Source organism: Coffea arabica, chromosome 5c (assembly GCF_036785885.1).
Source record: "Coffea arabica cultivar ET-39 chromosome 5c, Coffea Arabica ET-39 HiFi, whole genome shotgun sequence".
In the NCBI taxonomy this organism is placed as follows: domain Eukaryota; kingdom Viridiplantae; phylum Streptophyta; class Magnoliopsida; order Gentianales; family Rubiaceae; genus Coffea; species Coffea arabica.
In genome coordinates this window covers 1040436-1060910 of record NC_092319.1, presented here as the reverse complement: position 1 = coordinate 1060910, position 20475 = coordinate 1040436, and the positions used below count along the sequence as shown (strand labels likewise).

Sequence of the window (20475 nt, the reverse complement as noted above, 5' to 3'; positions counted from 1 at the left end):
TTTTAGTTTTTTTCATTTTCAAGTTGACTTAATTTTATGTGCATATCAGGTATAGTTAAATTTGGAAGAAACTAAAATTATGTTCTAATTTTATTCCTACTCGTGTTTATCACTAATTTAATTTGTCTTCAACATAATCTCCATACCACTCTATCACCAAAGCACAGCTTTCTTTTATTTAATTATATCTGAAATTTTTAACTATATTTAAGAAGTTTGCTATTATTTACAAAGCGTTCCTTTTATAGTTTGGGGTTTTTGTAATCCCCTCCGCCCCCCCCCCCCCCCCCCCCCAAAATCCAAAATGAGCAAGCAAAAATTGTTTGGTTCATTTTGGCATATTATTATCTTGCATATTTTCCCGATAACACAAAAGATGAATATAAAAAGAATGGAGACTAAAGGAAGGTAAGATGCTAAAATATGTTTACAAATTAGGCATTGTTAAATTATACACATGATATTAATTTTTCTTTCTTTTTCTTCCCCAATCCAACCAATATCTTTCACCGTATTTAATTCAAATAAAATGAACGAAATCCACATTCCTTTAGTTTCCTTTTCTTTATTTTTCATTATAGTCCAGTCTTTTCCTTCTCTTGCTTTCAATCCAAACACTGTTTATACTGTTTAATAGTTAGTATTAATTTAGCCGAACCTTAAAATTCTTAATGCATGTGTTAACATCTTTTTATTTTCCGTTTCTTTTTGGTTTTTATGATTGCACAAGAAGTATGATGTTGTTAGCAGATCCAGTTAAAACAAGAGGCTACCATTTGCAAGTAAGAATTGCATAAGCTTTTTCTTATTTATATATCTAATTGCATATCAAACTGTTGTTTGGATTGTGAATTATTAGAGATATTTTTACTGTAACATTTTTTGTGATGTGATGTATGTGAGATAAAAAGGTAATTGAAAAGATAAAAAGGTGTGTTGGAAATTGTAATGATGACGTAAGTAAATATATTTTGACAAATAAACCGCAATCCAAACAAGAATGAGAGCCCAGCAATAACAGTTAAATCCACCTAGAGCTATTCCTGCGGTCAGAAGGATCATTTTGTGAGCGTTGTCTTAACTCTTAATCTCCACCACAACTTGTCACTGAGAAAAATTTTCTGTAAGCAAATCAACATTAACTGATGTTTCCAGGATGAACTTTTGTGTTATTCTATAAAATTAAAGGATTGCCATTCTAAGAATTTCACATTCTTTTCACATGTTAGTTCCTGATATGGAGTTTGTGGAACTTGTAAAATGCAGTTCAAGAAAAGGTATAGGAAGCGCACTTAACTCACACGGGATCCTCAGTGCTACTTTTTCAGTGGTAATTCAGTGTCACTTTTATACTGAATTTGACATCGGACAGTGGCATAGAGGATCCGAACTGCACTTAACTGAACCACCTCGTACATCCTGTGGTTTTGCTTGCATTTGGAGTCTCACCATATCTCCGGCATGCAATTTATTTCACGACAAGCTATTACATATCCTTCTTTAGTTTCCCTTGGCCTGTATATTTATTTTGTTCTTTCGATTTGCAACTTGCACGAGAGAAAGAAGATGACACAGATAGAATCTGATTCCGATAATCTATTCATGGAGGAAGATCAAGAAATGCCCGACATCTTCCTACATGCAAATCAGGTAAGTCAGATTATCCATCTATCAATACACTGATCTTCTATAGTATAGATGTTGTGGAACATGTCTGCGTATTTTATGAAGCACTTAATTGGTTGAAGACCATGATGCTTTAACATCAGCAAAATGAGAGTAACAACTTGGTTTTACTTGAATTATATTAGTGATCACCTCTCCATGTTTTTATACTTTGCCTGCCTATCATGAAAATTAAGATAATCAATTTTGGTTATAAATGAAGAATTGTTGAGATAACTAGGGGAAATTTTTTTTTTAAAAAAAACGGAGGGAAATAGTAATTCTTGATAATAATTGAGTGGAAAAATGGGGATGTATATATGATTCACCATGACAAAAACTGTTCGTTCTTCTTCTATGATGAATGCAACTTTAAGGATATTTAGTGGCTATTTTTGGCTTAAATAATTTTTTTTTCAAGTTTCACATAGTATATGAAAATAGAGGGGGTGTAAGAGTAATTATACAAGTTAGACGGCCACTGTCTGCATTTGTCAGAAGAGTTGGGGGGTCTGTAAATGAATGACAAAGGCTCAATAAGGGGTATTGATGAATTGTAGTATTCATGTTTTAGCTTATTGGTAAAATCAGCCATGATGAGCTTTGCGATTCCATTCATCAGCAAAAGCCATAAAAAAAGATGATGATTTGGAGGATGACCTTCTTGCTCTTTCGTTGAAATTGATCAGGTGGTGGTTCAAGAGAAATTGGTGAAGCATGAATACTTAAGGGCTGAGAAGAAGGAAGTAGGAAAAGGGAAAGAAGAAAAAAATTAAGATAAGAAAATAAAAATAAGTTGATTTCAAAACCTGATAAATATATACCAAACACTAGTCAGTGTAATTATACTCTTGATCAAACTCGATACTGAATTTTTGGACGTGATTCCAATTATAATTCCAATTTTTAGGCTTGAACCAAGCGCTCCTAAGATGATGATTTGGAGGATGAGCTTCTTGCTCTTTCATTGTCATCAAAATTAATCGTGGGGCTAGTGGAATTGGTGAAAACTGTGCCCTCAATTTAATTCCAAACTTTTAATGCCTAAATTAATTTTAGGCTGCGCTCGGATCGAAGAATTTGGATTTTAAATCCTTCATCAAAACTCTTCGTATCATTGGGATTATTTAGGACGAATTTAGATTTGAAATGCGTCCCATAGTTGGAGAAATTCTAATGGTCTACATAATTGTGTGTTTCATGTCCATCCAAATTGGCTCATTTCAAAATCTTACACTCAAACCCCTCTCTACATCTCTTCCCTCAACCATTGATCTCGAGTGCAAGGAACATAGAATATTAGATAGGGTTTTGTCCTCGTTGTCGAGTCACATCCGCCAATAAAGTAGTAGACAAACCAAATCAAGAAATAGATTTGGGTATTTGTCCCATTGTGTATTGTGTAAAACTCTCAAGTGTATACAAAATTTTGTATCTGAGAGAGTAAATTTTATTACCATGTATAGGGGTGGAACCAAAAGTTGAAATTTGGGGCCTCAAAGTCTAGAATTTACAAGAATATAAGTGTGTGCTGAATATTTTAAGGGGATGTGAAAGGATTTTTGAAATCTTCTGATGGGGCAAAATTTAATTTCTTCAATTACATAAGTTGTTAATGTTTTAAAGTGATTTCAATTGGATTCTCACCAAAAAAAAAAAAAAAAAAAATCCTTTACATCTGCTAGTGACCGTGGCCAGTGCTGTTGCTGGAGGAAAAGAGAACAGAAGCTGCAAAAAATGAAAAAGAAATTTGCAAAATTTGATATGAATCCGGCCCTAACATTTTCATTTTTTACCCAATTATTTCGTCCCAATTATTTCGTCAATTGTAAATTTTTATCTATTTTGGGTTTTTCTTTTAGCCAAACAATTTACATGAATCAGCATGTATCTCAAATCTATTGATTTCAAGCTCATTCATTTGAATTCCACTCTTGAATCCAAATTCACCATCACTACTAAAAATGTATCTTAAGTTTTAGTAGCCAATCATTACTACTAAAAAATGTATGATTACTTTGTCCATACTATACCTATCTTTCATAGTTATACATTTTACTCATCTACGTACCTAAAGATTCTATCTCTCAATGAAATATATACGTTACATTAGTACATTATATTATTTTTCTATACACTGACAATGCATATATTGATAGATTTGGATGCATGCCACTAATGTAAATTCGAATTTAAAATTCCAATTATGTATGTATATGTATATATATATGTCATACAATCAGCTGAATCAGTACAATTACTGTTAGTATATATAAGAATTACTTTAACAAACTTATGCTAGAATGATTCACTTGAGAATTATTCCACTTTTGCTATCTTATCACATATAGGGAAACTGTCATCGGATCAAAGCACATTAAATACATGTTTTCGTAATTGGGATGGCCGTCTTGAAACATCCATATCTGTCACCTATTTATTCAAAAAAAAAAAAAAACACAAAGAGCTGAACAAGAAAATTGTCCTTCTACCTTTCAACATCAACAATGAGATGGAAGGAAAGGATGTACACAGTCTCAAGAGTTTTGGCAGTGCCCCACCATATATGAGTGGCTAATGATGCCTGATATTGAATGTGTTATCCATTTGAGTTCCATATCCATTTGTGGAACCCATTGTTATTTGTTTAACATAGACAATGCACATTCTTGTCTGGAATCTCACTGTTGGTGATAAAGCCACTTTCTTCATATACATCAATTTAATAATTTGAATACAAGACCAATATGTCGGACCAAAAATTAAAAATAAAGTCAGATCGAAAAGGAAAATGTACTTTGGTACTTGAGTTTTTTGCTAAGTTTGCCTGCTACAAGTTTTTTAAAAACTTTAACTACAGTAACCTCAAAAACTTCTTACAGTTTTTAAACTATGCATTTCAAAATATTCAAAAATTTACACACTTCAAAATTTTTTTTTAAAAAACTTCTACAGTAATCTGCAGTAAAATTTTAGACAAACACCCAAAAAACTTACTTGCCAAACGGGGCTTTGCATGACAGAATCATTACTAGAATATTTGAGGTATTTGCACTTTCCACTTCTCATTCCTAATTTATTTCAATGATCGAATTCTTTTTGCTCAAATAGATATATATATATATATAAGGTTACGTTTAAGTGCCCCCTTTTTTTCTTATACAATTATACTTTAAGCAAATCTATATTTTCTTTTTTATACTTTTTTCTAGTAGAAGAAACGTGGAATTTAAGAAGTGGAGAGACAGAAAAGAAATTTAAATGCAGCATCTCTAATTCCTGAAGTCTCAACAAGCATATCAACTTAACCTTATTCTCCTAATATGCTTTGGTCATTGAAGTTGAGATGTCAATACAACTAAAGAAAACCTGTGTGGTCATTAATGGAGATGCAAAAATAAAATCTCACATGCAAGTGGGAAATGGGAAAGATAAGCAATCATGGAAAGAAAATGGGTATAGTGGCAAACATGGAATGAAAGTGGATCTGTCTTTCGCAACTTGAACGGTGGGAATATCTATTTACGCTTTTGCAACTTGAATTGTAGGGAGATCTATCTATTTCAATTTTCAACGTGCATACAAATAATATTAAGAAAATTATCAGAATTTCTTGGCAAGGATATTTTTATACAACCTGCAAAAATTAGCTGAACCGTTTGGTAATTAAGGCATTGTGTCTAGTTAATTGTATTTACAAAAAAAAAAAAAAAAAGAGAGATGATGTTGAAGCTCATTTTTCAGGAAAATTCCTTTCTCTAATTTTATTTAGAATGAGATAATGCTAAATTAAAAAAAAAAAACGGAAAAAAAAGGTCATTCTCAGGTGGCGCAATTAATGGGTCTATTTGTTAGTTGATTGCTCAAATTAATATCTGATTACTATTAATTAGTCTTGCATTTACAAAGATTGGGAACATGATCTTGGTTTTGTCCAGTCAATCATTGGTGAATTCAATTTGTTCAATTTTCAAAGACAAGGGACTAAAGCCTGCTTGGCGTAAAATAAAAGGGAACATCTTGGTCCAGACCCTAAATATGGGGACCAAAATTGTAATTCAACTTTTATACTACTAAGTAGTAACATATCGTTATTACGTATTAACAACCTTAGCCAAGTCTTGCTCCTGAAAACTGAAGTGAAAGTGGAGAACCCTGTGAACTTGGTTGTCAGGCATTCGAGAGATATTGAAGGAAGGACAATGTACAAGGGTGGAAAATGCTAACACTGCTCCAATGGCGATGTTAAATTGAGTTTTGTACGCACTTGTTACAACTACTTTGAATATTGCAAACCATGAAGTAACTTTCCTCTTGGACCTTGAATAGATTGATGTAATTGGAGGGGGAAAATGAACAAGAAAGAAACATAGAGAGGCATTTTCTCATTCTTCAATAAATCATGCGATGAGCAAATATCTCCCAGCTTCAGTGTTCGAATCTATGTAGACCTAATCTGTACATATTCATATGTAATGGTCACCAATCCATCAGCATAATTAATGTATTTCCTGCTCCGGAGTTAGCATTATCAGCTGCAGCTCATCCTACAGAGGGTCCATTTGAGTTGCCAGATGGGGCTAACGAGTGATTATGTTGCTGTGCTGTGTTGGAACCGAAGCCGAAAACGTTTAACTGCTGCAATGCCACAAAACAACAGCATATGAGCCGTCACAGATATCCTGTTGATACGTGATACTGAGCATTGTAGCATTGCGCAACCCAAATGCTTCAGTTAACGAGCAAGAGTTAAAGAAGAATGTAATAAAACCTGTGATGCATTCTGCAGAGGGTGGAATGCCATGTAATTGGCATATTGCTCAGATAATTTGGAATTCTGCAACTGAGCATGATAATTCATGGGATTGAACATTGTGGTCTGGTGGCATAGTGCAGCTTGATTTGGTATTGTCGCTTGATCAAGCAGCGGCAGCCTTGGGAGATGCATCTGGCTGTGAATGGAAGGCATTGCCAGTGGGCCTATTCCCATCCCTAAGCGGGGCATGTAGTGTTGGACACCAGGAAACATCATTGGTGCCATTCCACTTCCCATCCACATCATCTGATCAAACCATGACCACAGAGTAGTAGCTTGAGTGTGCAGTGATTGACTATTAAATGTGCTTCTGCTATATATATGCTGCAATTTTGCATACCTGAAGTTGTAGCTGAAGGGATTTCATGTATTCTATAGCTTCATCTAGCATCGATGCTTTATCTGTCTGGAAAAGATGAGGCAAATTGGAAGCATAAGAAATCTGTAGAAACTAAAATTAAGGGATGAAGTGCTCGACTGTGAGAGAAAATTCTCTCATCTTGTTTGGCACGCCTTACATTCATTGTTCAATGAAAAGAAAGTAGCTATTAGGACTAATTTTATTCTAGGATGTCATTACTGCACCACCTAGTTCAAACTTGATACAGATTTTGTGCCCTGTGCAGTTGTACTTCATAATGCACTTCTCAAGTTCACAGCTCAGTTGTTAGTCGTAGCTTTTTTTCAAGATTAAAAGCTAGTTTCAGGTGCATCCTTTGGTATATAGCATACTTTAAAATACAGATCGCAAAAGTTAAACTTCTTGTTTAGAAATAACTTCTTAATGCAATTTTAGAAAAGCCGAAGCATATCTTGTTTCTTCAGCCTAATTAATGCCCCATGAATCTTTGCCGATGAAACTATTAGAGGTAAGTTTAAGGTAGATAAGACATAGTTAATCAAGCTGCCAGAAATTGCACGAATCAGCAGAAACCATATAAAGTAGAAAGAAGAATCTTCAGACCTTGTTAGACTTGGGAAGAAGCTCCTGCAAAGCCCTCATCTTCTCGTTGATCCTGTCTCTCCGTCTCTGAAGAAAAGATATTAACATTCTGTAAGTGTTTTCTAGAATATATTCAGGTCATTGCATATGGAGCAAAGCCATGGACTGGTGTAACCTACCCTCTCAGAGAGATTATGGACTTCAGCAGCACGGCTTTTGCGTGAACTCCCAGATTTTACTGCTGGTTTCTTTCTGGCAGCTGACTCCAATTCAGCGGCCTGGAGTATGAATGCAAGACGACTTGGTATTGATCTTTAACCATATAAAGAAGGCCTTTAGGCTGAAGAAATACAGTTAAAAAATTGACACAGCTTGCTTACCTTACTTTGGCACTCTGAATCTTCTGCATCTCTGCTTTTCCTCTTATGAGAATTGGTACCAGTTGATTGGTTACATGTTCTCCCAAAACTAGTCTCAGATCCATCAGAAGAAGATGATGTAATTGCTGTTTCCTCTGTCTGATCTGTTTGAAGTCCGTCGCTTTGAGAGCTCATTTTCCCAACACGATGATCCTTGGCCATAGCTCCTGAAAAACCTCTATGATTAGCAATCCCACCACTCGAAACTCGGCTTGTATCAGTATCATTTACTACTAGATTGCTGCCGCAGTGGCTGGTGCCAACCGTCTTGGCGGAAGAATACTCTCTAGCTTCACCTCCCAAAGTCCTATTGCTAACTCCATCACTTGAGGATCTCAAATCTGCCTTGGCAGACAAAGGAGCGTTAGCAGCTCTTGGTAAATGGGAATGATTGGGCTGAGCAGAATCAAAGTTGTGAAATCCTGGAGGCAATGAGTTGATGACATCAGAAGGTTTATCATTGGGTAACTGGACAGGATGGTTGTGGAGGTCTTGTGATATGCCAAATTTTTTAAACTTATCATCCTCATGTGGACCTTGCTCAACTGGATTGGAGATTGGAAATTCAGATAAGAAGTCAGAGGTGAATTCCTTGTCAAAGGGATCATCAATCCAAGAGACTGTCTCAGTATCTTGAATCAAACTAGTAACCTGATTTTGACAAGAGCCACCCCCTGTACTGCCTCTGCTCACTGATTGATCATGGTTGTGTTTGTCAACCTGCCTAGATTGATTCTCTTGTTGATCAGCAGTCCCTGGTTTTGGATGGTGGTGATGATGAGATTGAGGGTGCAGCACAATTTGTCCATTTTCCCACAACAGCTCCACTAGCTCATTGTCCATTCTGCAGTATACTAAAGCACTGTTAGCAACTTCACAAACTCATGTTAGAGAAACAACTTTCTTGAATTAATCAGCTCCAAGCATGCAGAGTTTTGAAGAATTGATTAGTAATTACCCCAGGGGCTTGTTCTTCAGAATGGGCTCTGGGAATTCAACCCCAAAATTCCAATCCGGAAAGCAAGGATTCATGGCTCCAAATTACAGCTAATAAGCAAGAAAGAGCAGGACAAATTGAAGTCAAGAAATGAATATAAAACAGCTGAGGGTCAGACCACAATCAAGAAACAATAATTAACTAAGTACTACTACTACTACTATACTACTTAATCATTCCACTTAAGGAAATTAGAAATGATAGATGAGTTAGTAGTGCAGACTTACCAAAAGAAGCAAGATTAACAACATCATTCAAAACATGCAACACAGCTAACTAGTGGTACCATATTGTGAAGGCATATATTATATGCCTGTGTCTGTGAAAGTCAAACACACAGAGGGAGAGGAGAGAGAGAGAGAGACTAAGATTAAGATAATGATTGATTACAAAGTTTGTTGAATCAACAAATGATTAAAAAAGGAACAAACACAGATAGAAAATTTGGCAAATCAAGTGCTCAGATACCCTTTACTCAAGTACACTAGAAATAAATAGAAGAATAAGAAAGAAGCAAAAAAAGCCCACCTGGGGAAATGTTGTACAGCTACAAACTGATTGTTGTTTGTGATGCTTCACTTGTTCAGGAAAGGAAGAAGGGATATCAGATTTCAATCAGAAAACAAATTATTCCTCCAGAATATCTCTATCAGAGCCAGCAGGAGGAAAGGGGGAAGAACCTGTCCCAGTCCTTAATGTAGTCCCACTCACTCTCTCAATGCCGTGTAATAGTACTCATCTCATAACAAATATTTCTCCTCTTTTCCAATTCTCGTCTCAACCGTCAATCATCTCCGGCCCTCTATCTCACTCCTTGTAACGTCATACGCCGAAACGTATTTCAAATTTGCCTTGTCTGGATTGCAATTTTTCGTCGAAAAATTACGTCGTTTTTCGTGATCATATTTTTCTATTACATTTTTTTCTCACATACATCAAATCACTATAGTAATTTTTTCATAAAAAATGCAATCCAAACACTTTACTTTATCGTCGTCTTGCATAATTTTACTTGCAAAGCCAACGCGTAAAATACTTTGAATATGCATGTCTCCGTTTAAAGCAAGAAAACGAAGAATAAAAATTGAAATTAGTAAGACAGGAAGGAAGTGGGATAGAAAATCCGAATTCTTTCCTTCGAGAAGAAGTCGATGATTGAGGGCAGTAGACCCGACAAAATTCAACGGGGCTAGTATAGGATTTGCTGGTTGGTGCTGCTTTTATGACAACGAGGGAGACATCAGCACTGCTTTACAAGCGGCATTCGGGTATTGGATTTGGCTGTGTCTAATGGGACCCTGAGGTGATAGCAACAATTAGCTGGCTGAGATCTACAACTTCTCCTCTCCTGCAGCCCCAGCAGATAAAAAGGTTCTGGGTATCTAATCTTGCAAATTTGTGTTGACACGTGTATGCTGACCCTGATCCCAATTTTTTTCTTTTTTTTTTTATTTTTATTTTCTAACTACAATGAGCCAATGCTCAGAAATAATATAGGAACAAATACTGGTGACATTAGAATAGAGACACACACACACACATAAAAACATGGTTATTTACAGTTTGCTTCCTGAACTTGGGGATATTAATAATTCTGCCCATAGATTGACTGGTCAGATGTCAAAGATAACATTTCCATTCAAAAGTTCACTAAAATGGTGTTCTTGCACATGGATAATTTGTTCTATGGACCATTTTTTTTGGGGGGGGGGGGGGGGGGGGGAAGGTGGCGTGCAAAACTAGAAAATTTTGCTTTTTATTTGAAAGTGAAAATTCGTACTTGTGAACGTGACATCGTTGATTATGTGGAAATCGAAGGGAAAAGACTGAGCGATGAATTAATCATGACGTGGTTCGAGAAGAAATTGCCAATGGAAAATATGAGAGAGTATCCCACACTCTTCAAAAACTCTTAGTTTTGGACTGTTGTGCAAAATTTATCGTTTGATTAGCCTTCAAGTGGTGAAGCATTAAGAGGATTTGATGAAGTCACGACAATTTTATATCTATTGCACGCATATGCTATTATGGTCGTAGCGATATCCATGCAAGTAAATTGTTGCGAGTTTGTCTTGTGGGTGCACTTCGGATACCCGTAAATGTTTTTAAACCCGAACTGAGGAGCGATCAAAAGAGCTTTCCATTTGCGATTTAATCGATTTGACTTCAACCTCATTTGTAGCGAAATTCTGTTGACCCTCTCAATTTTTACCAGTTCATTCGATTTTTGATCGAGTTTAATCGATTTGATTGAATTTTTAGATTAACTATTGAACCGAACTAGAAGAATGGCCAGTTTGTGGTTCAACCAGCCTAAAAAACTGATCGGCCTAGTCCATTTTCAAAACACTACCATAATCAGACGTCCAAAAGTGAATCTTTGGACAAGTAAAATTAAATTGGAAAAATGACTCAAATTAGAGGGTTGTTGAATATATTATGGTAGCGATAAATTACGTAGAGCAACTACCTTCAAGGTGTCCGTTGAAATTTTTTAACTTTTGTTTTTACATGGTTGGAAACTAAGCCGTTGTTTGCTTATATTTGGAGAACTCCTTCAATTCTTTTGTTTTATTTTTATTTTTTTTAATAGAAAAGGAGTGAGATTTAAGAAGCAGAGAAGAAATAAAAGGGTTATGAACCCAAGACCTTATCGGTAAACTCAACTCATCTGGTTTGAGATAAAGTTCGATGAGACTAACCTTTCATTGAATCTAAATATATAATATATTGATATATACAAGAAATATTAAATATACAAAATTATGTCAAAAGATTCAGAAGAACAAATTTTAGTACAAGCAAGATGTATTGACCGTTGATCATTATGAATTTCGCATTTATCAACTCAAAACTTATAACTTGATATCCGAAAGTGACACTTACCATATGAGTCAAGGATGGTTTCGTTTAAGTCCGACTCAAATGGTCCGATTAATAAGCCTACTTATTGGGGGCATCAACCTTAGCCACTAGACCACTTTCAATTCTCTTCAAGTAAGGATAATCTTCAATTCGTTTCTAGTTGAACTTTGTCGGCTATTACCAATGCCAAAATGGGTATAATCACCAATTTATTGTGTTTAAGTAGTGGTTATGAAACTAAATGAAGAAAAATGTGCAGGAAGAAAAGGCTGAGTAGAAATGTTTATCATAATATTACATCAACCATGTAGCAACTTAGCTTCACAAAAATAATTTATCCAATAATCTCTTTTTTGGGATCGGAGCAAAAGGCAACTCATAGATTGCATTCCTTAGAGAACAAAACCATGCGAAGAAAAACTTGGTAGATCATTGCATTTGGAAAAACCGGGTGTAATGACTGATAATATATTTACTTACATGTAACATTCAAATATATTGTTACATCCATTTAATAAATTAAAAGGCCAATATTACATCTATTTACTAGTAATTATCATCATCGTCATATCTATTCGAGTAATTAAAAGTAGGGATAATTTCAGAAACCTCCCTTGAGGTTTCTGACAATTTCATTGATCTCCCCTGAGGTTTCCACAATTACACTAACCTCCACTGGCAGAACTTGGGACCCAATTTTTGACATCATATAATATAAAATTACTATTATACCCAAGACTTTGTGTGTTATTATAAAGCTGAAATCTGATAAATAAGTTATTAGGGTCCAAATTAAATCTTTCAATTTTATTAACCAACTTACCAGTTGGAATCTTGTTAATAAAAAATGCATTTAACCAGTTGGCGCCATTTTGCTGATTGACGTCAGGAACAAGACAACAAATTAGTCTTTTATATATTGTGAAGAAGGCATCAAGGAGAAGAAAAAAAAAATAGGAAGAAACATAATGAAGATGGAAGCTGAAGAAACCTTCATACATCTTCGGGTTTTGATTCTAATAAAGTGCTGGATTTTTAGTCATTTCAGTCCTCTAGCTACAATGAATTGAATTAATTATTGTCTAAGAAATGATTATTTGTAATTGTTAACTCATTAATCATTTGGCATTTTTTGCTCTTGTGTTTTTTTCCAACGCTTTATGAATGCATGATCTTTTTTCTTCCGATCTTAAAATGTGGTGGTTTCATGTTTTACTAATACAGATCTTCATCGTTGGCCTTAGTTGCCTCCTATGGTAATTCATAGGTGCTATCTTGCTTTGTGTCGGTTTTTTTTACTTCCTTTTTTGCCGTGTAGGATCCTTCGCTAAGCTATTTAGCTTGTAAATAGTTTTCCTCTCTTATTTTTCTTTTCCTCTGCTAAGGTATTTTCTCACATTGGTTCAGTGAATTGTTGGATTGCAATTCAGCAGGACATTGCAAAAGTGAGAAAGGTGTGTGCGTTGATAATGATCTTCATTTTTTCTGCATTTAGGTTCTCCACATGGCTAAGTTAGTTCATAATAGCAGAAAATGCTCCATAAGTTTAATATAATAGTTCTTGCAAATTATGGGATTTAAACTGTATTGGGATTATATCCTGGATAGGGTTGGAGCTGAACCAAGGAGCTCGGCTCGAGCTCGCGAGCTACTTGGTCAGCAGCTCGAGCTCGAGCTCGGTTGACCAAACTCGAGCTCGAGCTCGAGTTGCTCGTTAGAGCTATCGAGTTGAGCTCGAGCTCGAATTTTAAAAGCTTGACGAGCTCAAGCTTAGTTATTTTGTCTCGAGTCGAGCTCGAGTAGTGCACTACTCGAGTTCGACTCGACTTGATAGTACCCTGAACCGGTTCAGATAGTTGTTTTTATCTGGTTCTTCATGCAATGTGATTTGGGATTTGATTTTTCGTTGGGTATACATGATTTGATAGTTATTTGTGTTTGTAGATTTTTAGACTTGGTGTCTTTCATAGTAATATGTGTATTGGTTGATTTAGTTATTTTGTGATTGAAATGATTTAAACTACTAATTAATTCAAAAAGTCTTCCAAGTTTAATGCATGATCTTTACTCGTTACCTCTGATAGACCAACTGCTTCCAAGTTTCAATATCAAAGAGTAGAGCAAAATGACCCATAAAGTTGTAGCTATTCCGCTAAGATCTATTGCACATATAATTTCATGACTTTCTTATTTTAAGTTCGAATACCTCTTCATTTGTCAGTTGTGTCGTATTCTTCAACATTGCAAAAGATAGCGGTAGCCGTTGCTGCAACTTTGTGCAAATAAAGTCAGTGACTCCATTTCCTTATTTCACTGACATCCCTTCGCTTTTTCTAATTTATTTCTGATTTTTATTAGTTTTCATTATTTCACTAATGTAGCTTGTACATCTACCTCAGAGGCATTTATGGGAACAAATTGCCCTCTCTTTTCTAAAAACACTTTTTTATGCTCACTTTTGATATCATGGGCTGATTTTGTTACAAATCCTAAACCTCGAGGGAGGTCAGTGTAATTGTAGAAACCTCAGGGGAGGTCAATGAAATTATCAGAAACCTCAAGGGAGGTTTCTGAAATTATCCCTTAAAAGTAATTTAGTTGTATCACATATTCATACAATATTAGCCAAGAAAAAATGTATGCAGTGCAAGACAAATAATATGCAAATTTTAAGCATAACCATTCTTCAAGCAAAATATATACAAATAATGCTGGCAACGCTCATAACTTCTCTACCGGGAAACTTACAACGGGTCTTATTTTCGACGCCAATGATCGAAGCTCATCGATCTCCTCGTTGCCAAGCCTCCAACCAAGAGCACCCGCGAACTCCTTGGCTTGTTCTGCATTTTTAGCCCCTGGGATGGGAACAACGTTCTCCTGGGCGATCAACCAGTTCAGGACAACCTTTCCCAGAAAATAAAGGGGTGTTATTCTCATACCACAACCATTAGGCGAAGAAATTAGCCTACCAAAGACTTGTTTCTTGTTTTGCTTATAGCCACAAAACTTAAGTTCAATTAATTGAAAAATGAAGGAGAAAAATGTTACCAAAATAATAATTACTATTAAACTGATTCAAGAATGCAATATAACGATTTTACAAGTAGAATTCAGTACTTGTAGAACCACAAGATTGACCGGGAAATTGTAAGAGTGGGAAGATCAAATTTACGAACTCAAACTTAGATGGAGAGGCTCATGTATCGACATAAAAATATTTGTAGGAGAAGAGGAATTAAATCAACAATGTATTGTTAATCACATGTAACAAGAAAGCTCTCAGCTCTTCACTCTTTTCAACTAAATATATATGATGACAAGACACCTACTTATAGTCTGAGTTGGCATATAAGAAGTAACAACCCGCAAGAAATTGTCTAATATAAGGAACCTACCAAAAACATGACCTAAAAACTACTAAACAATAATATAAAAAACTTCTCAGATTTTAGGCTTGATTTAATATGCCAACAGATTGAAAGCATGTGAACGTTATTTCTTATGCATATAAGTGGAGCATTTAGCTTATACAACCTCCAATGATATAGAAAAACCCCTGCTTTTGGTCGTTAGTTTTTTCTTGAGAGTTATTTATTCACAAGAAGGTTAATTCAAAGGTGATTAGACAATTAACTCAAAAGATTGTGATAATGATTTTCAGCGGACTAAGAGAGAGGAAAGAATACAAATATAAACAGTAGATCGTGACAAATAAATAGTAAATCGTGACAAATTTTCTAAAAAATAAAACCTGAGTTGGTGTTTTATCATATGCCTCTCCTATCTCCTGTATTCTGTTTATCAGAGGTTGCAGCTGCAGCAACATAGAAATTCATGAATATTTGAGCAGAATTTTGAACTAGTTTTCATATGTAAAATATCTTACTTCGACCAAGAACTCAGAAGTATAAATCCGTCCTCGAGGGCCAGAAGGAGGGTTTTCTGGGGTATACTTCCCTGTTAGGGCACCTGCAAAATATAGAAAACCAATATACTAAAATTTGAGAACATAAAACATTGTTGTCCTTCAGATGAAAGTTTCAACTAATGAATTTGAATCTGGGATAGTAAGAACTTAACTGTTAACTAATGCATTTCTGTTTAAGAATTCTCAGTGGAGTAGTGTATTTATTGCCACTAATACCATGAGAGTTACAAGAATAAGACAGTCTGTTTTCTCAGATGCCTATCTTCTTCCAGTCATTGGGAGAAAATCATGTCAACGTATAGTTTAAATATGATCATTACTTGATCATTACCAAGAAAACTAGTTTTACTTGAAGTAAACTACTTAATTTAGATGTGTGACCATAAATAAAATAAAGCACGGATTTTGACCTAAATATTGATTTTAAATAGATTTTCTTGTTACTTGCACTTATAACTGATTGTATCATAGTTGTCATACACCTTGAATATTTTAAACTTTAGGATAATGAATAATGAAAAAGGAAAAGGAGGAGGTTATTTGGTATTGCACATGATTGGAAGGTGAGGACAGTTGGAGAAAATCTATATTACTATCAGTCGACAACCTACATTTCAGACAAATTTCAGTTATTAGTGTCTATGTTCTAGCACATTTTAACGTCAAGTGGATAATTGCATAATATGATATCAGGCTTGAGGAGGAAGGCATGAATCTCTACCTAAATATAAGATAAGATTAAATAGATCAAATATGTCACCTAGTTACTTGCATATGGTAGTTGTCATACACTTTTGTTGAATATTTTCAACTTTAGATTAATGAAAAGGGGAGGGAGAGGTCTGTTGGTATTGCTGATGATTGGGAGGAGGGGACAATTGGGAAAAAAAAAAATCAAAAACTCACAATGTGGAGGTAAATTTATTTTTCTTATGTGGATGATATGTGTCTTTTTTTTCTAAAAATGTAATATTATAATTCAATTACGTGGGATTAGGATATCACTTTTGATGGAGGTAAATTTTTCTTGTGATATTATCACTCGGTGGCTTGTGAAATTGACTTTAGGTGATAAGGGAGGAAAGTGATACTTTTAGAAGTTCAAGTGCACTAATGATATTATCAAAAACCTCAGAGGAGGTTTCTCAATTTATCCCTACCTTTTAATGTGAATAATGTTGTTATGTCCTGCTTTTAAGCAAAGACAAGAAAAAAATTGTACTAATAATGATTTTTCCCACACTAAAATTTATTCCTGACTATGCCACTGACTTGATGAGCAAATCCACCAGTGCGTTTTAGTTTTACTGTCCGAACAATCTTGTGGGGAGTATGTGAAATTTTTATGACATCTGTTATTCAACTACATAGTTGAGCAATAAGTTACCATGCCAAGAACATTTAAGTTCACTAGTCAAACTTGCACACCAGACACCACAAAATAAAAGAAGTAAGACTTAACCTTGAGCAATGGGTGAATATGCAATGAGAGTGACACCAAGTTCATCACAGGCTGCCTTTACACCATTTTCCTCTGGAGCCCTATATATGAGACTGTAATTGACCTGGTTGGAGGCCAGTGGGATGCCTCTCTTTTTAAGTTGCTCATATGCATCACGAAGTCGTTTCTCTGAAATGACAATCATGTCATCAAGCATAAGCTTTAGCATCCAATTCTACTCTTAACAGATCAGAAATCCTGTTTCCCCATTCCCCAATTTATACAGGATGCACATATAAGGGAACTCTTTGAGAGTATAAAGGAGGTAATGAGTAGAGTAAATACAGAGATTCATGAGCTTGATTATAAGCAGACAGAAAGGAATCACATACCAGTATAATTAGATACTCCAACAGCCTTCACAAGGCCTTGCTCCACAGCATCTCCAAGGCCGTCAATGTATCCTGAAAATCGATCTCCTGTCAGTGAATACTATTCTGAATTTTACCATCACTCATCTTTCATAGGTCAAGCTGCTTGGTAACTGAAAGAATTGCTTAACGAAAATGAACCTTTACCTTCATTTCCCCATATGCCAGGCCTGAAATGTTATTCAAAGTATTTCTATCAGCAAGTGGTTGTTAGAAATAATGTGAAATAAACTAAAAAAAAAATCAACTTATCACATGTTCTGAGACACAAAATTGGGATATTTGTTAAACTCAGTCACCTATAATTCTTCCTGACCCTATGGTGTCATAGAATGTCATTTAGTTTTGCAGATTAGTTTTGCAGTTCTTAAGCAGAATGATAGAGAGATTATAAAAATGGAGCTAGGGAATCAGACCAATGTAGCTGATAAAGGTCAACTGATGACAGTCCGAGACGACAGAGGGAATCTTTAAGAGCAGTGAGGACACTTTGACGACCAAACCTCCATGGTAGTGCTGCAAATTTGGTCGCAACTGCAACTTCCACCTGTGGATTCCTTTCTTTCCTTTCCTTGATAAACCTTAATCATAATGGCAAACGTAGGTTGAAAAAACAGAAAAGAAGATTGCTGATAGTGTATTTCCTTGAGGGACTAACTAGCACCAAAAAGAACTCGTTACTAACCTTCCTAGCAGTGTTTCAGAATTTACTGCACCAAAAGTCACCTGCAGGTATGAGAAGTGATGGATTTTAGATACAAAAGTCTTCTTTGAAATTTGATAGAACATCAGTGACAGAAGAAGTCAGACCCAATTCCCACCCGTGAGCCATAAACTTCAGCAGTGTCAAAGAATGTAATACCACAATCTATACTCGCATCAAAAGCTCCCTTAGCAGCCTTCATCTTCCTATCTGTCACCAGAAAGCAAAATATTGCAAAGTTATTAAGTCCAATTACAAGGTCAGATAAGAAAATGGTCAGTATCGATCATCTGCATTGTTAGCAAAAAGGACTGTCTAATAGCTAAAAGCCTTAGCTACGGGCTAAGAGTTCCAGTGCATCCTCGCTTGCTGACAATATCATCTCAAATTGTTTGGCAAAACCAGTTTCATGTATTAGAAAATGTTCAAGTATATTAGAAATTAGACTTGATATAGACAAGTCTTGGACCCTAAATTCCTTAAGCTTCTCTTGTGCCATTTAGCTTAACTTTTTAGTTGAGGTGTAAAACTCTGGTTTTGCACTTGAACAGAGGGCGCAAATACTACGAAGGCCTCCACCAAAGCACACCAAATAGCAGAGTTGATGCAGAAAGAAAAAGTCCAAGGTTTTCACTTTTCAGCTCACTAGATACAAAATCACCGTCTAGAGTATGCTGGCACATAAAGTTGAATGGAATCAGCACATAATTAAGAAATATGGTACCATCTCAAGAAAAGAAAAAACACCAGAAATGAATAAGAATTAGTGCTAACATTGAAATACTAACTGGAATGTGTTCGTGTGCCTAGTCAATTCCATTGAAACAAAGTTGCCCTAGTCAATATACGCATTAGAAGCTGAATGAAAATTAACCTTACTTTGTCAATTTCCAATCATTGTAAAGGGGAAAAAAGATTAAAAAAAAAAAATCATAGTACAACATCATATTTCTGTTCATTAGCCTTCTTTCTCACAATAAACCTGCCCAACTACTGAGAACCCAACAAATTCATCCTACTGCTGGATAAACTGAAATCGTACCAATAGCAAAATACTCTTGAGCATGTAGTAATTGAACAAATTTCCATGTAGGTTGTTCAAAAAACCATCTGATTCAGGAAATGAAAACATACCATCCCATTCAAAGTTGTTCCAGTAGCTGGTGTCACCCCAGGACCAAGCCCCAATCCCAAGCCTAGTGACCTTCAAATCTGAACCACCCAACTTCACCTTATCTTCCTCACCAACAGTTTTAACAGCAGTTGCATCCTCAGAAGCTACGGCTCTCACTCTCAGTGCTTTCCTCTGACTCAGACCACAGAACAAGCATGCACTGCTACTGCTGAAATGCAGAGCCATACTCAAATCTCTAAGTGGGAAATGTCGAGATGGGATGCTTCACAGTATTCTGAGCAGGACGTTTTGTTCTTGAATTTTCTCTAAAATTGATTATGAGTGAGCCACGCAAAACTGAAGTGCTGAGTTTGGTTTGTTTTGACTTTTGTTCATTTTCGTACGCACACAGAAAAAGATAGCGATAAAGTAAAACTCAGTCTTAAGTCTTGCCAAAATGTGAGGGGACATGGTCTTCAATCTGTACACGTCTAGTATATCTGGGACATGGATTTTTAAAATTTTTCCAGTGAACGGCTCTCGAATATTTATTACTCAAACCGTTTAAGTTTAAAAAACAAAAAGGACAAATTACACTTTACACCCCCCTATGGATTAGCGTTTTATTACATAACCCCTTATTATTTCAAAAGCTATACATAACTCTTTCATGGTTTGGATTAAAGTGTCAAAGTGACGGAAATAATCCTTCGTAACGGAGTCACCTAAAATATTAAAAATATCCTTATATAAAGCTGAAAATTATTTATTAACCAAGGAGGGTTATGTGTATATTTTAAAAATCATAAGGGAGTTATATGATAAAATATTAAATCATAAGGGGGTTATATGGTAAAACATTAAACCATACATGATTAGTGTGTTATGTATGTATAAGGATAATTTTGACATTTTGAAAAGTTCCGTTACAAATGATTATTTCCGTCACTCTTACACTTTAATCCAAATCATGAAGAGGTTATGTATAACTTTTCAACTATACAGGAATTATGTAAAAAAATACTAAACTACAGGGAGATAAAGTGTAATTTTACCCAAATAAAAAGTAAAATACAAAGCAAAGATTAGAAAGGCCCCAAATTCAAGCTTGAAGATTTTTTTTCTCACGCTTTGCCAAGGGCAAGGCAAT

General features: G+C 35.4%; 2 protein-coding genes across 6 annotated transcripts; both read right to left on the bottom strand.

The window, feature by feature from the left end:
* Positions 1-5878: 5878 nt before the first annotated feature.
* On the bottom strand, positions 5879-9602 carry LOC113690434 (transcription factor PIF4). Of its 5 annotated transcripts, none has more exons than XM_027208338.2 (8): positions 9369-9602; positions 8802-8890; positions 7805-8687; positions 7604-7702; positions 7446-7511; positions 6822-6887; positions 6437-6727; positions 5879-6300 (listed from the first exon to the last, which is right to left on the bottom strand). In XM_027208338.2, the coding sequence occupies exons 2-8, from the start codon at positions 8873-8875 to the stop codon at positions 6208-6210; spliced, it is 1572 nt and encodes a 523-aa protein (XP_027064139.1). In that variant the 5' UTR covers positions 8876-8890; positions 9369-9602; the 3' UTR covers positions 5879-6207. The 5 variants fall into 5 exon arrangements, with proteins under 5 accessions (XP_027064139.1, XP_027064137.1, XP_027064138.1 ...); XM_027208336.2 differs by having other exon boundaries at positions 5879-6303; positions 9369-9596; XM_027208337.2 differs by lacking the exon at positions 9369-9602 and adding an exon at positions 9068-9337 and having other exon boundaries at positions 5879-6303.
* A 4639-nt stretch (positions 9603-14241) lies between these two features.
* Positions 14242-19708, bottom strand: LOC113688999 (uncharacterized oxidoreductase At1g06690, chloroplastic). The gene is made up of 10 exons (XM_027206828.2): positions 19346-19708; positions 18330-18421; positions 18194-18234; positions 17925-18089; positions 17656-17678; positions 17470-17541; positions 17099-17266; positions 15595-15677; positions 15460-15522; positions 14242-14612 (listed from the first exon to the last, which is right to left on the bottom strand). Exons 1-10 carry the CDS (start codon positions 19569-19571, stop codon positions 14427-14429), a joined length of 1119 nt encoding a protein of 372 aa, XP_027062629.1. The 5' UTR covers positions 19572-19708; the 3' UTR covers positions 14242-14426.
* Positions 19709-20475: the final 767 nt, after the last annotated feature.

What these genes read in the sequence shown, in the direction of transcription:
- LOC113690434 (XM_027208336.2), bottom strand. Translation starts at nt 8,875, where the DNA reads ATGAATCCTTGCTTTCCGGATTGGAATTTTGGGGTTGAATTCCCAGAG. An exon ending in TTCTTCCCAAGTCTAACAAG is followed by an intron (nt 6,888 to 7,445) that starts GTCTGAAGATTC and finishes CATCTTTTCCAG; the next exon opens with ACAGATAAAGCATCGATGCT. An exon ending in CCCTTCAGCTACAACTTCAG is followed by an intron (nt 6,728 to 6,821) that starts GTATGCAAAATT and finishes TGGTTTGATCAG; the next exon opens with ATGATGTGGATGGGAAGTGG.
- LOC113688999 (XM_027206828.2), bottom strand. Translation starts at nt 19,571, where the DNA reads ATGGCTCTGCATTTCAGCAGTAGCAGTGCATGCTTGTTCTGTGGTCTG. An exon ending in TGGCATATGGGGAAATGAAG is followed by an intron (nt 17,542 to 17,655) that starts GTAAAGGTTCAT and finishes ATCGATTTTCAG; the next exon opens with GATACATTGACGGCCTTGGA. An exon ending in TGGAGTATCTAATTATACTG is followed by an intron (nt 17,267 to 17,469) that starts GTATGTGATTCC and finishes TTGTCATTTCAG; the next exon opens with AGAAACGACTTCGTGATGCA.